The sequence below is a fragment of the Marmota flaviventris genome, chromosome 7, assembly GCF_047511675.1.
Source record: "Marmota flaviventris isolate mMarFla1 chromosome 7, mMarFla1.hap1, whole genome shotgun sequence".
NCBI classification, from domain to species: Eukaryota; Metazoa; Chordata; class Mammalia; order Rodentia; family Sciuridae; genus Marmota; species Marmota flaviventris.
Genome location: NC_092504.1, coordinates 123430056 through 123451378, shown reverse-complemented (window position 1 = coordinate 123451378; position 21323 = coordinate 123430056). Strand labels below are relative to the sequence as shown.

Here is a 21323-nt window from a genome sequence, read left to right as displayed (position 1 = left end):
GGTCTTATGACAAAGTTACAAGAAGAAAAGTGGTTTTTTTAAGTGTTTGGAAATGAAACATTTCCTGTAGCCTGGCATGTCTGTTTGATTTTGACCTTGAGGAGGCAGCACTAAAAGCATCCCAGGTACAAAGGGAGTGAGGGATTCAGGTCAGTCACATTCAAAAAGACTTGTATCATTTTCTTAAATAGCATTTGGACTGAAGCCCTTGTTTGTCACTAAATAGGGAAGGGCAGGATGAAGGTCCCAGCTACCTTCGCAGGCTGGGCTTGTGCCTCCCTCTTCCTGACTTCCTGCTCATCTGCCTTCTCCCATGGGGCCAGTGCCGTGGCGTGTGAGGATATGCAGCCCAGACACATCCAAGCCCAGCCCCAGCACTCCAGCTCCCACCACCTCACCATCCACACCAGCAGGTCCTACTCACCAGGTGACAAGATTCCAGGTAGGTATGGGAGGATTGGAGACACTCTAGGAGCCCCGGAGCCCTGGGGGGTCCTCCCAGTTGTGTTTACCCCAGGCAGGAACCTCCTGAACTGAAGTTTGGCTTATTCCTAAGAAGCAATTATGTGGCCAACACTAAGCATGAAATTTTTGTGTCATGGAAACCACAGGATAACGAATCTCTGTATTAGTAGCAATTCTGAAAAGAGAACAAAGTAATGTTATTATAAAACGTGATCTTGTCCTTATCATAAGATGAATATATGTTATCATAGATGGAAATATGGTACCCCAATATTGTATTGGTTGTGAAAAATATAATTATTCTCATTATTTAAAACTAAAACTCACCCATCAGTTAACACTTGTGAGATTATGGGTGTGTTGATTTGCTTGACTTATGGTCACCATTTTGCAATGTATATCAAAACATCATGTTATATACCTTAAATATATATGATAAAAATCTTTAAAAATAAAATTCAGTAGGGAATGATATTGGCCAAATTATATGGTTATATTGGGTGCATGCATGAATATGTGGTGATGAATTCCACCATTATACACAACTATAATGCACCAATAAAAATATGAAAAAAAATTAAAAATAAAATACAGGGATGAGGGTGTGTGTAGCTCAGTTTTATAGCATGTGCTAAGAATGTATGAGACCCTGGGTTCAATCCCTGGCACCCTCTTGCCACACACAGCCTCTGCTCACCTCTTTCTAATAGTTTGTTTACTCTAGGTATCTCGCCTACATGGATTTATATGTCATTTTGCATCTGACTTATTGCCCATATTATTTTTTCAGGGTCCATCGATGTTGTAGGATATATCATAGGAATTGTGTTTTAAATACAGAAGATGTTACACAGTTTTTAAGTCCAATACTAGAGAATGAATATCCTCATTTTTCCACAGTGCTACCGATACTAGTCATATTCATATTTCAATATTTGCTAATATGATAGATACAAAATAGTAACTCATTTACAACTGCTTTTAAAATTATGACCCAGTTTGTTTTATTTTCTATTAGTGTCCTTTCGTTATTTGGGGAGGGATCATCTTTGTACTGATTCACCTTAATTCTATGCCATTGTCTGTTTTAAATGTTATAAAGACTTAGTTTATTATCTGTATTTTGATTTCATCTCCATCCATATTTTTTAAATATAGTAAACTTTACTCATCTTTTCCTTTTGGCAAATGGGTTTTGCTTAGAGAGGTATACTTATTTCTGATGTGTAAAAAAAAAAAATTGTTTCTAGTTTTTAATTTAATTTTTACATACCTTTGGTCCAAACAGTCTTTATTTTGGTGTGAAATAGGACTTGGACTGTTTTTCCTCCTAATGGTGTGCTCACTTTCTGGGAGAGGGTGACAGGTCTTCCACTCTTAGCTTTGAAAACACCCCCATCAACCCACCACGGGAGCTGAGCGGAGTGTTCTCTGTGGCAGTGACCGTGAGGAGCAGTCTGGATTTCATGGGGTTCCTGCTGCAGGCTCGGAGGGTGTCTGATCATCAGACGGCTGGCACTTTTGTCCTCATTCCTCCTCGTTCCCAACTGATCACTTGCTTTGAAGAGGCGGACGCAGTCACCCACTCTGACAAGTCCCCGAAGAGAAACCTCTCCTTCGTGTGGAAGGCCCCTGCTGAGCCTGTGGGGGACATCAGGTTCCTGTAAGTCAGGGAGGTGCTGTTTCTTGGTCTCTGAGTCTTTCATATCCTCGGTCCCCTTTGCCATATGTAGCCACCTTAGAACAAGGACAGGGTCCCTGCGGCTGCCTAATCCGGACAGCCTATGCAGAGGGCCACTAAACAGGGCTTTGGCCCCAGACCTTCCCTTCACCATTATCCACAGTCCTGGGGGGTGTTCTTTCCCTCCCCCGAGCTGCAGGTGAACCTTAGCCAACCTTTTCCCGAATTTCTCTCCAGGAAATTCTGACTAGAGAACAAAAGAGCTGGTGATAGGAGAGGAGGGACAGAGAGAGACGGAGGCAGATGGACAAATGGACACTTCCCTGGACCCGGGAGAGCCACTGCAGTCTCTGTGCCTTGGCATGTTCTCTACCAAATGGGCAGAATGAGCCTAGTGTGGTGGCACATCCCTTAGTCCTGGTACCCTGGGAGCTGAGGCACAGGACGGCTTGAGTCCAGTCTGGGTGACGTCACAAGTAAATAAATAAATAAAATGAAAATCAATTAAGAAAATCAATGGAGGGCATCCTAATTATACCATCCACCTCCTAGGGTTGTGTAAGGAGGAAAAGCAATGCATGCAGAGTACTTAGGGCAGTTCCAGTAAGAGTAAGCTTCATAACTTATCTTCGTTCCTCCAAATGAAATACTTATTTATCATTCCTTTGAGATTCTGCCATTTACCAAGAAAGAATTTTTCATCCTTCGGGAAAGGGGAGTGTGTCCCTGAGTTTCTTTCCCCCACATCCTTGGAAATACAGAAGGGAGACTGCACCCAAGGGTGGAGGCCTCTCCACCATGTTTGCCCTCTGCCCTGGGAGCCAGAGACAAGGGTCATGGCCCACCCCATGCTGTCCCTCCTCCATCCCTTCCTGGAGGCCAGGACAGCAGGAAGAGAACACTGCGCCCTCACAGGGCTGCCATGTGGTCAGGCAGGGGCCTGCTGGATGCTGGGTGTAACAGCCTCTGTCCTGGCCTCAGTTCTTATGTGGGGGAGGGGATTCTGCCACTTGAACTCCCTCAATCTCTCCAGTGGCTTTTCCCTCGCAAAGCCCCTCCGTTCTTATTTTGGGGTTCACCACCACAGTTGCCCTGTGCTCACAGGAAGTGGTTTAAAAGCTGTTGCCTCCACGTGACAGGAAAAGGAGCCCCGTCACTGGGTCAGAAGTCATCCCCACAGTCACCTTGTACTCTCCCCTCCTGGAATCCCTGCCACGCACTGTTGACCGAGGCCTGTTCCAGGACTCCCAGTTGTTCCTTCTCTCTCTGGGAGACCTCAGCTGCATGAGTCACACGGTCCTGCTGTGACTGCCCTTGGAAAACGTAAAGTGGGAAAAATGATACTCGCCAAGAATATCTACCTCCCTGAAAATTTTGGAAGGATAAATAACTTTGGGAAAGTGATTTGCACTGAAGAAAGGCATTGTGTGTTCCAAATGCTATTTTGAATAGTAATGATTTCTCTCTAACCTTCAATAGAATCTACAATTACAATAGAATCTTACCAGTGTACAATAGAATTTTGAAAACATAATTAATGATGTAATTAGTAGTATCTCAGTGAGGGTTAAAAATAAAGCTGAAGATGCAATCTTTTACTTGGGTCGAAACAGTTCAAGAAAACACCTGTTAGTCAAAATGAACTCTTCTTGGGGCTGGGGATGTGGATCAAGGGGTAGCGCGCTCCCCTGGTATGCGTGCGGCCCGGGTTCGATCCTCAGCACCACATACAAACAAAGATGTTGTGTCTGCCGAGAACTAAAAAATAAATATTAAAAAATTCTCTCTCTCACTCTCTCTTTAAAAAAAAAATATTTAAAAAAAAAATGAACTCTTCCCCACCTGTGCTAGAGAGGGAAACCAGGGCTTCATACCTGCTCAGCCAGAGATTTACCAGCCCCCAAAAGAGATTTTTGATGCCTATATTTATTAGGAGGGGGTTGTCAATTGTAGATACCCTCTCCTAGTCTAACTACTTACAACTCTTGAGTTTTCGTTTTATCCAACAATGAAGTCACTTAAAAAGAAAACAATCTCTCTCGAGTTCTTCCAAACATTTAGGTTTACTGTCCAGCATGTTGTCAACTTGCTATTCGGATGGACCAGGGTATTATTTAGGGGAAACTAAATCATGACTCACTCTGCTCTTTTCCCACAGTTTATCAGTAGTCCAGTCGTATTTTGTTTACTGGGCAAGGATTGAATCAGCTGTTGTGTCACAACAGACACTTAGCAGTGCCCTCTCTGATGACCACCACCGCGCTGTGCTGGGGACGCTGGTGCCAACCCCTGGGCGAAGGCTGGATGACTCTGAAGGGACAGCCACAGGTACAGCTGACCACTGTGCTTACAATCTGGTTGCCGTCGTTATTTACAGTGATCTATTTTCACTTACAAGTGACTACTGCCAGTTTCCTGTCCCTGCAAAACAAGCAATAAACACCTTCCTCTAGTGGCTGCAGCCCATCCCAGGAATGGAACTCGATAACTGGGTGGTGAGAGGGGTGGCTGCTCGTGGTTGCTTCATTGGCTCAACCCAACACACTTCCTCTGGCTCAACCCAACAAATTTAGATAAACCCTGGTGTGTGGGGCTGTGGGGGGACAGTTAGGGCTGCGTTGCAAAACCAAAAGATGACAAGACCCTTCTACCTTCATCTTTGCTGGTCAGCATAGGATTTCCTTAGTCCCCTGAAGCTACACAGGGAGCACCAAGAAGAAATGAGCTATTTTTCTTTCTTTCTTTTTTTTAAAAAAAAAAAAAAAAAAAAACCTTATCCAGTTTTTATTGTTACTTTCCATGGTAGGCAGATGGCTCTTTGCAGCCTGGGTTGGAGAACAGAATGAAGAATAAGAGACTGTTTCAATAGGAATCAACTTTTCCCTTGGTTTATGGCATGATTTTATCCTCCATTGGCCCATGAACTTCTGAAAAAAAAGAAACAAAACAAACGACCAGAAACCCCTAACCAGACAGAGAAGGCCTGACCTCCCTAGCATCCTGTGACATGGAGCCGCTTCTCATTATCTATTTCTAGTTAAGGGTGCTGAGCAGACGCTCTCATGAAAACACCCAATCGCCTCCACAGAAGTTTCCATCCTTAACCCATTCAATCCCAGTTTCCTTTGTTCTTGATTCTTTCCTTAAAATTCTTAGTTGATACATTAAAGTGAAAATCCATCCAAATCCCTGCCTGTGCTTAGGGTAGCTGACCCAGGCACAGGGACAATCAAGGGCCACCCTCCCTTTTCTGTCCCTGTCCCCAAAACTTTGTTTTCTACTCTTGCCCCAGAACAGCTCCTCCAGTTTTCTGCCAACACACTCTTGGAAGCAGAGTGAAGAACTCAGGGTCTGAGAGGTGGCCCAGGGAACACCGTGCAGAACCAACATGGGCGGAAGTCTCATGTTTTACTTTATAAACCAGGAAAATGCTGCATCCAGCCCCAAGCACAACCATGTTTGTTTTCATATGGACGTGAATAGAAGAGAGTCATCAGGAGGAAGCGTCACATTGAATGCTCTGTCTCTCTGATACCTGCCTGTCCCACTAGACTGGTCCTTCCTGGGGTCGCAGATGCTAGTCTGAGCCGCTTACGGGGGAAACTTCTCATTATACCAGCCGTGTTCCTCCCCTTCTGACTGTGCCTTCCTGCCCATTCTTCTACACAAACCCTAGTGATTCCCAAAGGAAGAAGGAGCATGGGTGTATGTGTGTGTATGTGTGTGTGTGTGTGTGTGTGTGTGTGTGTATGTGTGCCCGCGTGATGGAGGGTCATCTAATAAAATGAAATAGATTTCTTAACTATAAGAAGACTTCAGTAGTTATATGTCAATGAGGACTTGTTGAAATTGGAAAAATAGTACATTGTGTTTCTCAAACATATTTGCCACAGACCCTCAGGACATTTTGGGGTCCCACTGCACCCCTGGGGATGATTGACTCTTCTACTTCAAGCTTTCCCTCTGGGATTCCCTCAACGTGGGCGGTTCCTCATGATGATCTACATTGCTAGCAGGACCCAGCTCAAATATCTCTGTGACAAAAGTTTTTCTCATACTTCTTGGTAGACTAGTGTCTTTCTCCATGTAGGTGGCTGTCAGAAGATATCTTTGACTGGGTTATTTCTAAGCAACAGAAATTCACTGCTCACAATTCTGGAGGCTGGAAGTTCAAGATCAGGGTACCAGCAGTGTCTGGTGAGGGACCAAGCCTTATAGATGGCGCCTTCTATGTGTCCTCACATGATGGAAGGGGTAAACAAAGCCCCCCAGGCCTCTTTGTAAGGGAACTAATTCCATTCGTGAAGGTGCTGCCTTCATGAGCTAATCACCTTCTTCAAGACCCACCACTACATTGAGGTTAGGTTTCAACACATGAATTTGGGGGAACACACTTCAGACCATAGCAGCAAAAGTAATTGCTTCCCTAGCTCTGGAATTGAAGTCCTCTTCACATTTATACTTCATAAGTTGAGCATGTAGAATCTCACCTCCTAGATTTTGAGTTAAGGGACAATAATCACGAGTCTGCCTCAATTCTGCATGCCCAGACACCAGAAAAACTCCCAGCATGCATTGGGTCTGTCCACAACATCTGAGTGCAATTTGAGTTCAGGCAGGAATTCCAAACTGTCCGTTGCTGTATGTGCCTGGGTTATACTACTTTGTTCTTCTCCTCAGTGTTTTTGGATGATGAAAACATTGGGAAAAAAGGGGCACCAAACACTGGCCAGATGAACTCTGCCAACACTGTTTTGGTCTACACCAACCCTATCATCTAAACCATGACTGTGGTTACCCCTTACTCAGTGCTGCTTGTGTGCCAACCACAGTGCTTCAATTATTTTATGTCGTCCCTCAACAGTTCTGAACCATGGGTTCTGTTATTGGCCCCATTTTGCAAATAAACCTAATGCTCTGGGAAGACTTGCCCAAAGCTAGGAGTTAGCAGAGAGGAACATGGAGCCCAGATCATAATCTGACTCCAGAAGGAGCCCTTGCTTGCTTGCTGCCCTGTTTGCAGCTATTTCTAATGCTCTGAGCCCTGTGTTAGACTGTCACAGATGGGAAATCAGCTGGTGGAGGGTAGTGGAGGTCAGTGGTCTCGCCTCTGCCCATAACAGACACTCAAGTCATTATCATCACCAGGGAAATTTAGAGTGTTAATAATATATGGCAAAAGACACATGGCAAAAGATCTAGGGTTTTAAGACATCTGATTTGTGGATTCTACTTTTCTTCTAGCTAGAGTTTCTGGCAGAGGTGAAAACAAAAATACAGTGGTCCAGTGGCTTCTCTATTCCCTGTGTGGTGGCAGTTAAGAACTTACAAGTCCAGAAGAGCCAGTGACTTCCTCCTTAAAGAGATGTGAGAAATCAGTGCTTTGCTACGTGATTAGGAGGTTATGTTACTGAGCAGATCATCTTCCTGTTGACATTTTTGAGTGCCTCACATTTAATGACCATTCTTAAGGCACATTAGAGTATCCACTATCTGCCCTGTTTTTGTAGACATTTGTACAAATCAATATGGGGAAAATGCTCTCACCGTCTCTGTGGTGTCTTCAGGCCTGGGCTCAGCTCCCAGTGCCCCATCACACTTTAGCGATGGCACAAAGGTGTTGCTGTTGTTTTTACAGGAGCTTCAGAAGAGGGCAGTTCACATCCTGTCCCTGCTAGTATCGGGGTGACAAAGTTGCCTGGGGACACAGAGACTCTGTCCCAATCACCGTCACGTATCGCTACTGCAAGCAGCGATGGCCAGCAACCCAGGGGAGACAGCAATCGAATCCTAGAACCATCCCTGGATTTCCATGGGCTGGAGCGGCTTGTGGCCCTCAAGAGGTTCTCCTCAGGGGAATTTGCTTCCAGCCTGAGCAGCCACCATAGGTAATGGGTGATGGAATTGTGTGTTAATCAGCTCTTCATCTTTGTGACCAAAATACTTGACAAGAACAACTTAGAGGAGGAAAAGTTTGTTCTGGGTTCATGATTTAAGAGGTTTAGTCCATGGTCAGCTGATTCCATTGCTCTAGGCAGAGTACCATGGTGGAAGGGCATGGCAAAGGAGAGTGCTGAGCTTATGACAGCCAGGAAGGGAAGAGGGGCCAGGAAGGAAACACAAACTCCAAACGCACACTCCCCGCCAGCCCGTGACCTACTTCCTCCAGCCATGCCCCGTCTGCCAATCATTGCCACCTAGTTAGTCCGTTCAAGGATTAATGTAGTGATTAGGTTACAGCTCTCAAAGTCTAATCATTTTACCTCTGGACATTCCTGCATCATCTAACATGAGCTTATTGGTGGACGCCTCCTATCCAAACCAAAACACATGGGTCATTTGGTACAGGTGGTGAGATGAGGCTAAATATTGTGGCACTTGGAGTCTGATGAAAAAAAATCTCAGCCATATTTATTTATAAGTGTGCAAAAACCCTTATTGTAGCAAGGCTACTGGTCAGAAGAGCTGGGTATGATAATCACCCAGGGAAACCTCCTTTCTTGGACGGGTGAGATCTCTGAGAGGCTGCTATAAGTAAAATAAAATCATTTAATATTTAAATATATTTATGGTATGATATATAAATATTATGTAAAATAATAAATTATAGTTCTTGGTGAGTTCTTTACTACTATTCTCACTCACCCCACCCCTCACTTTCCCTTCTGTCTTCTCACCCCAAACTCAGGAGTTATCCCAGGGAAATCTGAAACCATCAGCATTTAAAACAATGGTAGGAGATACTGCTTTTTCATCCAAATACTTAATGACCCCTTCTCAGCCCCCGCATTCTTCCCTTTAGGACTCAGGATGATCCAAGCTTTCATTCCTTGGAAACGTGCCTGCCCTTGGATAGGGATGAACAGGTAAGAGCTTCAAGGGTGAGTGGGGGTCAAGGTTGGTATTTTGATCCCTGAGTGGGAAGTTCCAGGAAAACAGAGCTACCAGACTAGCGGCTGAAGAGAGAAGGCAAGGATATGATATATATGAAGTGTCTTGGTACTGATCAATACCAGCCATGGCTTTCTATGCAGTATCTCTGAAGTTATCAGCAATTGTAGAAATGGATGGTTTTAGAGATTTGTTTGCCCACTTAGCTGTGGTTAATAATTCCTTTTCTCTCCCCCTCCACTTCTCCTTCATAACACGAGCCTGGAAACAACATGGATGGCTTAGAGGGTAGATCAATGGGCAATATAAAATATACATGCCCCCTGATTTACTCTTCCTTTGAAGCCTTAGAAGGAACACAAAATAAAACATAGTATAATATTCTTTCTTGAATTTATTAGAACCTTCAGCAAGATTAAACGGTCCCTGCTGCCTGGGTCCTGCCATCAAAAAACATACTCAAAGCCTTCAGCACCAGGAATGATGCAGTTCCCCTGTGGGCTTGGAAACCTCTTAGAGGATCCGAAGCTTGTTCTAGTAACTGGCCTCCACACTCTGCGTGGGGTTTCCATTAGCTGCTCTGTCCCCACTGATAACAAATGCAGAGTTATCTACTTGGGCATTTTACTTTCAGCTCTTTTAGGAATAGGCAAGAGGTTGGGCCTAAAAGGAACACAAATTAGTGGTAAAGTTTATTGGCAAATTGGGGGGAAGGTCAGCTCCTTTAACTTATCTTTTCTTTTCTAGGATGAGATGACAGCCTCTAATAGGTCACCAGTGAGGCTTGCTCTGTACACTGGCCACCTTACCCAGCCCCGAAGTCTCTGGTCTTCTGAAGCGTCCACTGGGAGGGGGGTGGGGGAATCCAACACAACCCCTGACTTTCACATCTCTAGTGCTTCCCAGCATCAAGTGGCTGGTGGCCAGGCATCAAGGCCCTCTGCCAAATTTGTACCTGAGTCAGAGCACAGGGATCCCAGAATGGGGACAGGGGAGGGAGAAGGTGGTGTGGGACACCCTAGCAAGACTGTGAGGCCTGCAGTCGGGCAGAAGGGCGCCAGTGCCCCTTTGGGGATCCAGCTCAGCACGCCGCAGCTGGGCACCTTACTCTGTCTGTCAGCCACCCTGGGCATGGCCCTGGCTGCTGGCCTTTGCTACCTGCATACTCAGCATTGCCACAAGCGAACAGAAGTGTCCTTCAGTGAGCCAGCCTCGGATGCCATCGCCAGGAGCGACGGTGGGGAGACTGTTCACATCAGGAAGATTGGGGAGAACAGGTTTGTTTTGGTTCAAGCGGAATACAACAGGGTCTCTCCTTCAGAGGTAGCAGGAAAGCAGTCCTCTGAAAGGACTCTTGTGGCGGGGCTCCCAGTGGCCTCCTTCCACTCTGCAGAGCGGCTCAGTCAAAACAGGACTAATGAGAATTCCTGATGAGGATGGGGATTCACGGCGCCTCCTGTCAGCACGCAGCCAGCGGAGGAGGCAGCGAGAGGCCCGGCTGATCAACAGAGGGAGTTCTCACCCAGCTTTGTTGTCTTAACATCTGTAATTTAGCTCCTTTTTTTTTCCTTTTTGCAATTAGACGTTCTGTTTGAAGAGTTAAACTCGACACAATGAATATTGTATAACCTGCTCATTAACTAGACTCCTGTGGCCACCAAGCTTCCTCTGTTGCCTTGAGGAACCCGCTGGAATAGACATTCTCCCCTCCTCAGTGTCTCAGCCTCATCTCCTCTAACTCTTTGAAAAGAAGTAATGTTGGGTTTGTGGCTTTTGCAATAAAAAAGAACTGCAGCCCTCTCTTTCCTCTCTAAACCACCCTAGAAGTTTACTTTTCAAAACTGGGGCTCAAAAAAACAAGTTGGAACTCTGTTCAGTTGCTTAGGTGAATGGGAGTATATTTGGTCTGCTGAAAACTCAGCAGTCTGGCAAATCTGCCATAGAAATTAATCCAAAGCAAGAACGTTTAGAGAGTCTGGTTGAATACATCTTTGGGAAAACATAAGCCCTAGAGCAGGGCAGAGCCTCCCTATCAGATGTAAATGGATCCGGGACTTCCCAACCATTCACACTTGATGGAAAGACTTGTGTTTCTCTACAAGTACCAGACATCTTGCCTTTGCCAAAGGTGAGGCTGGAAAGAAAAATATTACCAGCAGAGTTTGAAGAACAGCTGTTACCTTTTTTCTCAGAGGATGTCAGAAAGAAACCTTCATGGACGGACACTGTCCATCTGAGCTCCTCTCTTTATGAAATTCACTTTGATTTAGCAATGGTTCCAGGGATCTAAATAGTGTCAAAACATTAGGGTTGACCAGAAATTCGGAAAGGATATTTAGTTATCTTGCACCTATTTCAGAGAGGTAGGATACTGGTAAATTAGCGTAGGTTTTTCACATTTGGTCCTCACAATAATTTAATAAGAAATGAATTCAGTAACTTTCCAAGGACAGCAAGGCATTCATGACACCCCAATTCAACAACAAAAAACATTTTCTTAAAAAGACTGAGTGTCTATTTCAACAGCCTACTTCAGCTCATTGGGCATAGCTCCTTCTGCACCCTGGACTAGGCAACTCCTGTCCCCAGCTTCAATCCTGAGGCACTGGTTGGTAATCTGTGTGTTCATGAATGAGCATGTTCTAGGAAGGCTCTGGAAAGAAAACACATGTGCTGTCCCACAACGGGGGCACAGATAGCCCTCCTTTATACCCAACCCTCCTAAAAGACGACCTTCCTCCCAAGATGCAAATATGGAGCTCATTAGTCATTGTTCTCATCTGGCCACATCACCTCCAAGAGCTTCAGGTCCAAGGGGCAATTTTCTTATGTTAAAGTGTTAGCTATGGATGTAGAACAAATCATCCCAAAACTTAGTGGTTTAAAACAATCTCTACCACCACCATTTTTTCTCCTTCCTGATTCTGGAGTTACCTGGGCTCAGCTGGGCCTTTCTGAGGCTCCTTGAGTTGCTGAGGGGCTGGGACATCTGGATATGGCTCACCTGGCTGGCAGGTGGTGTTGGCTGTTGGCTGGGCTTGTTGCTGAAAATGGGAAGCCATCTGGCTCTTTTTTTTTTTTTTTGTGTGGCTTCTTACACCACACTGCCTGCAGAGGGAGAGTTCCAAGAACATATAACCCAAAGCTGCAGATCTCGTAGGACCTCACCTTGGTTTCACTTCTGCTTCTCTCTGCCAGTCAGAGCAAGTCACAGGACCAGCCCCCACTGAAGATCAGTCAATTTCACCTTTTTGACAGGTGAGTTGTCAAAGGATATGCAACCATCTTTAATTCACCACTAGTTCTGGTTAGACCGCTGACCTGCTCTGGGGTTCACCTGAGAGTAGAAGGAGGGGCTGTTTATCCCAGGTGGATGCCCTCAGTCGCCTCCCCTGAAGAGCATCAGAGCAGTTGAGAGAACTCTCTGACTCGCTCAGGCGTTTTCTCTTCTCCTGGTGGGTTCTGGCTCAGGCAAAAGAGTGAAGTTCTGCAGAAAGACAAGGTAGACCTCTGAGCCTTGGCTTCCTCATCAGAGAAAAGGGAATCAAGATCATTCTTTTGGTTGTTGTAAATATTAAATGATTGCACACTTGGCTGTCTACCCATAGCTAACGGATCTGACATGCCATTGCTATTAATGTCATCCTGCAGCTTCAATATTGTCCTTAAATCTTGCCCATTTAGAGAGAATTCTGTGACCACAGACAACTGTCATTCCCTTGCTATGGCAACTCCCACCCCTGTGCAGCCCCACCCCCACCCCACTTTCCTGCAACTTGAGGGGTCGTGTGGAACCAGTTGCCATGGTAGCCACTGGCTACAATTCCTGCCATGTATCAGATATGTTGCTGCGACATTTTGACTCAACTGTCTTGGCAAGGGCGCCTGGAGCATAGCCACACAGTCCAGCCACATCAAACCCCTCTGTCACTGTGTTCTTCAAGGTCCCCCGAAAGGCTGGCTTCAGAGCAGCCCCAAGGGAGTGAGTAGGAAGTGTTAACTTAATCTGAAGACTGTTACTAAATCACAAAGCCATTAAAAGTTTAAAAGAGGCAAAGGACTCAAATGCAACATCTTAAAATAACTTTTTTGCTTGTTTGTTTTGTAAGCACAGCTATAGAATCCTTCAGCCAACCTCTTCTTGAAGGAAAGGGGTTTGAGACTAAACACATATTTGAGGGAAAATAATGGAAAAACAATTGCTGAAAACTCTGTATCTTAAGCAGATGTTTTTACACCTATTGCGCTACTTTAATAACCACAGGTCAGGGATTAGAATGGGCCTTAACCTTTCTACATTCAGAGACTATTTCTGATATTGCCAATGGATTTTTTCCCCACAGATACAATTTTGGTAAACCACCACTTAACACCTAGGCATAGCTTGATTGAGATACTCACAGTTGAAGCTGTCAACATTTATTTGCTGTTACAATGTTTGTTTTATTTAAAAAAATTAATTAACAACGATAATGACAACAACCAAACCAAAACAAAACAAAGGTCATCAAGTCAACAAATATTTAAACAAGTGTCAGGATTTGTTTGAAAAGTTGTCTGGGAAGAGCTGTCAATTTCTGAATAAATTAACAAATGATGGTCAGACCCTCTTCCTGTCTTGAACTTCCCGTGTTAATTATGGATTGCAGTCTTTCTGGAATGCAGAATTTAAAATTTTTATTTCACTCTGACCTATCCCTCTTCTACAAGTAGTGCACAGCTAGAAATTTCTTTTATTCAAGTGAGATGGAGTCTGCATTAATTCGTCTTATTAAACTTGAACACTGCTCCATTCTTCTTAAGATATTCCAAAGCATTTTGCAAAATCAGCCATAGCAATCTCTGGGTTAGACTATGAGGAGGAACTTTGTAATAAAAGGAATGCTAATGTTTTGGCTGTTCATAGGTTCTTTAAATGCAAAAAGAAAATGTCAACATTTAGAGACTCCTGGTCCCAGGGAAGGCAACTTCGGTCTTCAAAGGCCTTTGGAGCTTTAAAAAGCAAAACAACAAACAAACAAAACAAAAAACATGAATCGGTTTATGTCACACTATTTCTGACTTCTCTAAAGGCTTTCCATCTCTTTCAGGGTAAGATTTCAACATCTGCTGGGGATGACCAGGTCCTGGGAGACGTGGCCTTCCAACATCACCCATTGTTCCTGGCTCCAGCACAGTCTCTGGGTTGCCAGGGACACCCCAAGGAGGTCCACTCATCCCTTGGCTCTCGCTGTCCTTGTTGTCTGGACTCTACCCCCCAGACATGCACAAGGCTTCAGAACCCTGCTCCCATGCTGCCTCACTAGACCATGGTCACCTCTTCCCACTCCAAAGCCCCTACCCTGCTGTGGGGCATGGATAGCCGTTATCACCCACTGAGTCATGTAGTTATTTGTTTTTATTTTCTGCTTTCCAGCCCCGCCCCAGACTTGGATGCTTGCACGGACTTTGTTTCATTCACTGTTAGATCTCAGTTCATAGTTCCTTGTATCATTCCTGGTCCGTACATAATCCATAAATAATCAAAAATCATAGATAATAAATCTTTTGTTAATGAGGGAACAAGAAGTTCAATATTCATGGTACTTTCACCAGCTCTTTGTGTAGAGTAAAGCTGACGAGGTAGCATCTTGAGCAGCTCCAGGTGCTTGGGAACTGGGCAAAGCAAATTCTCTCCCTAGAGATAAACTGAGAAGTTCTATGGGCATCTGTCTTGGGTCTTGTGTCTCAGATCCAAGGCTCCAGGGAGGAGGGGAGCTTAGACTTAACCTCCCAATGACCCAGGGCTAAAAAAAAAAAAAGCTGCAGGAGGTCTTCCCCAATCAGAAGCTCCTCTGTTAGCATGTTTTCTTCAGTTTACAGTTTGTACAGGGTTTTTCAACATCCACACAGTCAACATTTGGGGTTGAGTCATTGTCTGTGCTTTGTGAGATGTTTGGCAGCATCTCTGGCCTCCACCCAGTAACGCCAGTATCTCCCTCCTCCCCACTTAAAACAACCAAAAGTGTCTCCAGACTTTGCCAAATGTCCCCTGGAGGCAAACCTCCTCTCTGGGAACCACTGGCCTAGTAACTAAGAGATGCAATTACAGGTTCCAGATGAAGTGGCATTTCCTAAGTCATTCCCACATTCAGGGATGAAGTGGCTAGGACTGGAAACAGAGTGGCTTTAAAGACTCTCCGACTGGGTGCTTTGTGAATTTTAAAAAAATTTTCAGGCAAAACAATGAAAGTGGAATGTTCTAGTCAAAGTTGGGGGACATCTTCCTCTTTGCCTTTCATCTTCCCTGAGGCACTGAAATTTGGGGCCTCAACAGGCACAGCCTGAGAACCACTAAGGACACCTTCTTTGATGAACCTGGCCCCCAGAGGTCACAGTCAAACAAGTTAGTCTGGAGCAATCCTCAGATTCCCTCGATCCATCTTGACTCCCAAATCAACTTTCCTTTCCACCACACTTGGCAGCTCATTTATTTTCTGGGAGCGCATTGAGTGTTATAAATATTCCTGTGGATCCAGAGAGGGACTAGAACCAAGGAGAAAAATGGGCCGGGCTAGGGTGTGACCTACCAGGCTAGGACCGAGGCCAGCCGAAGCTACAAGGAAGAGACAGAACAAAGGGGAGAGGGCCCCAAGGGCCTGCATGGGGAAGGGGCTGATTGCCATTACCGTTCTAGCCAGCTAAGTGCTCACCACTGCAAGATGCTTCTCAGTGCTTTTCAGCCACCATCTTGAATTCACTACTCCTTTTCTCTGGGCTCCACATTTTCTTTCCTTCAAATGGCACCTTGGGAGCCTCTTCCCCTCTCAGCTGATGACAGATGTTCTGCGTAAAGTGTTTTGTTTCTTTATAGAAGGGAGAGACTGCCTGGAAATATATTCCATTGGATATTAAAGAATGTATTTCCCTGATTTATAGACAGGCAAGGCAGGGTTGTCTGAGAGTCAAGGAACCAATGGGGATATCCATTTTGACTAATGATTAATTATTATATCTAAAGTGATGCGTTCCTATCAACTGATAGGCTGGAAAAATAGACTAGAGCTTGCTAGGTTAGCACCATGGGTCACAGATGTTGCCTCTGCGCTTTCAGATTATATTATCCATTACAGACAGCACCTTCTCATTTAGAAACATAATTTGTTGTTCTCCCAGACCAGGAAAAAAATAAAAAATAAAAAGCTGACATTGCACATGCAAGCCAAAGATTAGAATCGCTGCACAGGACGGCGTATGGAAGTACATTAGGATGTGGTGTCCCAGAATCAAGGACACGGGGTGGCTGGTGCTGAGAGAAATGTAGAAGGCAGTGACTTCTGATCTTTATTATGCAAATGTGCAGCCCCGTGAGCCAGGCTGTTTAACCTCATCAGGGGAAATGTCACTGATCATTTCAAGCTCCAAATGTACCACAAGCATTAGTACTATTATGTTATTATTATTATTATTTGTAGGGCATATGTAAGCCCAAGCCCTCTGATTAAGCCGAGTCCCTACTTGCCCAGTCTATTTTGGGACTGAAAATCAACTCCTTTTTATATTAAACAAACAAAAAATCTTTTTTTGGTTCTTCCTGTCTTTAATGCTCGTTGATATTGTGTCTGCTTCTCGGGCAGACACAGGTGAAAATGGTGTGAATTTCAGAAAGTTCAATTTCTACCCCCAGAAGCTTAATGACAGGACACCCTCTCTCTGCCCAAGGGCATTATGGCAGAAAAGTCTAGAAGCAGCTTGAAGAACAGAGTTGGAGTGGGATAAAGGATAGATCTGGGGGTGTAAAGTGGTGAGGGGGGCGTCCAGATGCAGTGGCACAGTCTTGTAATCCCAGCTGCTTAGCTGAGACAGGAGGATCACAAGTTCTAGGCTAGCCTGAGCAACTTAGCAAGACTCTGTCTCAAAATTAAAAAAAGAAGAAAGGCTGAGGACTTAGGTCAGTGGCAGAGCACTGGCCTAGCATCTGCAAAGCCGTGGGTTCAATCCCTAGCACTGCAGAAAAAGAAAAGAAAAAAAAAAAATGATGAGGAGGATCAAAGAGAGAGAGAGAGAGAGAGATGCTGGGTGATATCAGAAGGCCTTAGAAGGAGAAATGTCCTTTATTCCTGCTCACAGGTCACTGCTATCTATCAGAACCATAAAGAAAACGAAGAAGCTACTGATCAGGCAACAAAGCCAAGGAAGTAAATGAGAAGGCAAAAAGTCAAAGACAACTGATTAGAAGCCCAGGGAGGTTGAAGGCAGAGACTGAACATCTTTGAAGTCCAGATTGCTTGACCTCAATTGGCAAAGTCTGACTTTCAGAAGAAAAATCCCCTGATGTGGGAAATGAAGTCAATAAAAGTAAGACATGAAGCCATAGTGAAATTGTAGAAAAAACAAAAAACAAGCAATATACTTCCCCTCCTTCTCTCCTCAGCCTGGCCCTACCATGCTGTAGTCTGGAATTTGCAAGTCCCCAAAGGACCATGTGTTAAAGGTTTGGTGCTAAGCTTGGTGCTGGTGGAATGTGGTGGAAAGTTTTAGAGATGGGGCCTGGTGGGTGGTCTTAGGTCTTTGGGGAGAACTCTCAATGGGAATAGTGGAATCTCAGCCCCTTTCTCTCTCCCTCTTTGCTTCCTGGTGGCTAGGAGATGAGAAGCTGGCCCCACCACATGTTCCTACCTTGCTGTGCTGCCTGCTACTGATCCAAAAGCAAAGGGGGCTAACAAATCATGGACTGAAATCTCTAACCTGGGAAACCAAATAAACCTTTCTTCTTTTAAAGTTACTTTATCCAAGGTATTTGTTATAGTGATAGAAATCTGACTAATACATAGAGGAAAGATTCAACTTCAATGAGTGAGCCAGGAGGGAGATTGGTCATTTGCACAATTAGAAAGAATAGAATCTTGTCCACAGAGCCTTAGAAACTCCCTCATCTGACTCTACACCCTCCCAATATAAACTGTGATATCAAGGGCCCAGTCCAACTAAATCAGACATTGTGAGAATGGAGTCCACAACCATATTTTAAATATGGGTGATTCTTATGTGTAGCCAACTTGAGAATCAAGGCTTGGCTTATAATGAATATAAAATTCATAAGGGCAGGACTTCTATGTTTGTTTTCTGCTATATCCCTAGAATCTAGCGTCCAACACAGAGTAGAAATTGAATTAACTTCTATTATATGCCAGACACTGTACTAGATAGAAATTGAATACAGATTCAGTTTCTACTAGGAAAAAATAATAGATGAAACTTTTCTATAATGGAAACAATATTAATTAGGCCATTCAGCACACCTGTGGAGGAGAGTCACCCCCCTGGCTTCCAAGTGCCATGCCATCAGGCACACATGGGTCCCTGGTTGTTCCAGTGTGAGTAGGCACACACCATGCCCTCAGTTCTTGTTGGTGGAAAGGAGAACTTGTACCTGTGCAGCCAGCAACTGCAGGAAATGGCCCCAGGAAGGTAGCATGGATCTCTGTCCAGGTCCCTCCTGGAGGAAATCCTTTGCTCAGCTCCAGCCTTCTCTGTGTCAGTCAATGCTGACTTGGAGATGCAGGACATCGAGAAATAAAGGAATAAGAAGAGAAGCTTTATAAGGTCGAGACTTAAATGGAGCCCAAACTAATTGGGGTCCCTTAGCAAACCCCGATTGAGCACCTACCACATGACGGGGTTTGTGCTGGCGGTTGAGGGTACAAGGGGAAGTGAGGCTTGAGCCCATGCAGATGGCAATATTATTTTATTTCAAACCATCTCTAGAGCCACCACTAAGCTAAGGGTGATTACTCCTCCAGCTCCCAACACACTCCTTCCCTCTCCTCCAAGTATTGGAAGCCTTTTCTCCAAAAGGAATCTGCTGTTCATGGAAGCCCACTACAGAAGTCAGATCCAAGCACTGTTACTTTGGACGGGAGGGAAGCCCTGCTCTCTGACCTCTCCTTTACCTCTTTCTTGTCACCCCTTCTCCAAAATACCCCTTAAGTCCTCAGGGGCTGAGGATTCGGGCTGCACACTACTGATCTGATAACTTCTTCTCTCTAGAGCCAGGTTTTTTGGTTGGCACCAAATCAACAACCCTGTCACTGAAGAAGTTAACCCAATCATCCTCCTTGCTTCTCTGGGCTTAAGGATGTGACCACAAAGCTCTGGAACGCGAGGAGGCTCAAGCCATCCTGCTGCTGTCTGTATATAGCCTGCTGTGGGTTGTTATCTTTCTCCACTGGTGGCTGAGGAAGAATCAAAGGTCACATCTGGTGGCTTTTCCTTCCTTCTTGCTCCTGCTCAGGGTAGGGTCAGGGATGAGTTTTGCATAAGTAGAAAGTGTCCTTTTGCTGGAGTCAGGAGACTTGTCCCCTTGGCTGCTGCATGAGAGATGTATCACGAAAGGAAGCTAAAGAGGGACCTTGAGTGTGGGCTTGATCAAGTTAGTTTGCTTGCTCTGTACCCCAGCAAGGGCCCTTCAGCCACTTGTTGAGAACCAGGTGGAGTAGTGTACTATCAACCTGCTCAAGACAGGGAAGCGCACCTGTAGACAGCCTTTGGGCTCAGAGATGTTGAAATTTCAGAGTTTGTCCCCTTCCACCTCATTTCTACTAAGTTACATGGCTTAGGAAAACAAGAAATAAAATGTTTGGGAGTAAGACAGCTCTTAATTCAAAGCCTGATGGCTCTGTAGATGAACATAACCATTTTAGTACGTACTTTCACATTCCTTAAACTCAGTTTTCACATCTATAAAATGGGGACGATATGATTTATTTGACAGATTTGTTGTGAGCAATAGATCTTAAGGCTCAACTGTTTGAAATCCTATAAAAATGCTATTTCACCTTTGGGCTCTGCATTCTCTGAAAGCATGAATGCGTTTTCATCAACTCTGTACCCTCAACCCCGCACATGGCACACAGTAGGTGGTTAAATGAAACCTTCATAGAGAGGCCTGATTGAATACTTCACCTCCGTAGGTATCCCCCTGTTATTCACTGTAATGTCAGTTTTCTTCATTGCCCTGGACCTGATTCATTTACTTGTGTATCCTCTGTCTGCTTGCTAGACTGTAATTTCCATGAGATCAGATATCTAGTCTGTCTTGCTGATCCGAGTCTGGAACAGTGCCTGGTAGAGAGTAGCTGCTAAACATGTATTTGTCAAGTGAATACAAACATGCACGGCAGCTGTTTTATGACTGCCAGTAGCGGCGGAGGTTGACAAGGTATCGGAACCAGCCCAAACAGATAAAATTGAATCATCTTTGGAAAGCTCATCAAAGGGATGAGCCTGGTCAGAATCCACTCCAGTTTCCTCCCCATGGAATTGTGCCTGGGAGCCTTTGCATAGGACATTTCCTCGGGCCTCCACGTCCTCTGCCCTTCATGCCAAGCTGAGCAGCGTGGGTGAGGTTTCATGATGAGGACAAGGGCTGTCTCACCACCGGAACTGGGGCCCTTGGGGCGGTGCAGGGTGGGGACCACACCCTCTCCCTGGGCTCTGCTTCACTGAAAGGCTCCAGACAGCTCGGGCACCAGGCCAAGCTCCTCTGTTCCAGTGGGAAAGCTGACCTTGGCCAGGAAGAGCAGGAAGAGGCACAGATGACTCACTGTTCCACATCCTCCAAGGTGAAAACCCAGCAGTGTGTGTGGCCTTTGGGGCTGGATGCTCTTGCAATCTTGGCTTCTTCCTTAGCCAAAATAAAAGTGCTTGGCCTGTCCCAGATGCAGGAATACACCCACGGGTCTCTTCCATTGTCCCATCAGATACACTTCCTTGCCCTTTCCAGTTCTAAAGGTAAAACGCAATTTCTTTTTGAAGACTTAAGGCAGCCTTCATTTCTAGGCAGAGGACTGCTCTCTGGGCCGCTGGAGGAAACGCGCAGTGCTTGCAGGGCACGTGGGAATGGAGGGCTCACTAGACTCTGCTTATTTTTATTCAAAGTTTGGAATTGTTTGTAAGAGCTGCTACTGCCCGCAGATTTCCACTAGAGGGCAGTCTTGGAAAATATTTATAAGTCTATATTTTATGGCTCTGTCTAGGAAATGGTGCTTTTAAAAAAAAACAAAAAAACTGAAAAGAATCCATCTACATTTTAGGGTAAAGTCTTTGCCTTTACTTGGAACCATTCCTCATTCTTCCAGAAGCTCAACTAGAGAAGAAAGCCCGGGATGTCAATGCACCTGCTGTCCTCCTCCCTGTCCCTTTGTCCACGTGGGATGCAGCTGGCGACCCGCGCCGTGGAGGGGACGAGTGGCAGCCAGACCCCTCCTCTCCGCACGGGCCCTGGTGGACCGGGCGGATCGCCGGG

The 21323-nt window shown here is 45.1% G+C and overlaps 1 protein-coding gene across 1 annotated transcript; it reads left to right on the top strand.

The window, feature by feature from the left end:
• The first annotated feature begins 237 nt into the window (after positions 1 to 237).
• On the top strand, positions 238 to 10468 carry Reeld1 (reeler domain containing 1). The gene is given in 7 exon segments (XM_027926550.2): positions 238 to 442; positions 1906 to 2128; positions 4305 to 4474; positions 5444 to 5451; positions 7733 to 8034; positions 8949 to 9012; positions 9785 to 10468. Coding segments are annotated over 7 exon segments (1656 nt in total).
• Positions 10469 to 21323: the final 10855 nt, after the last annotated feature.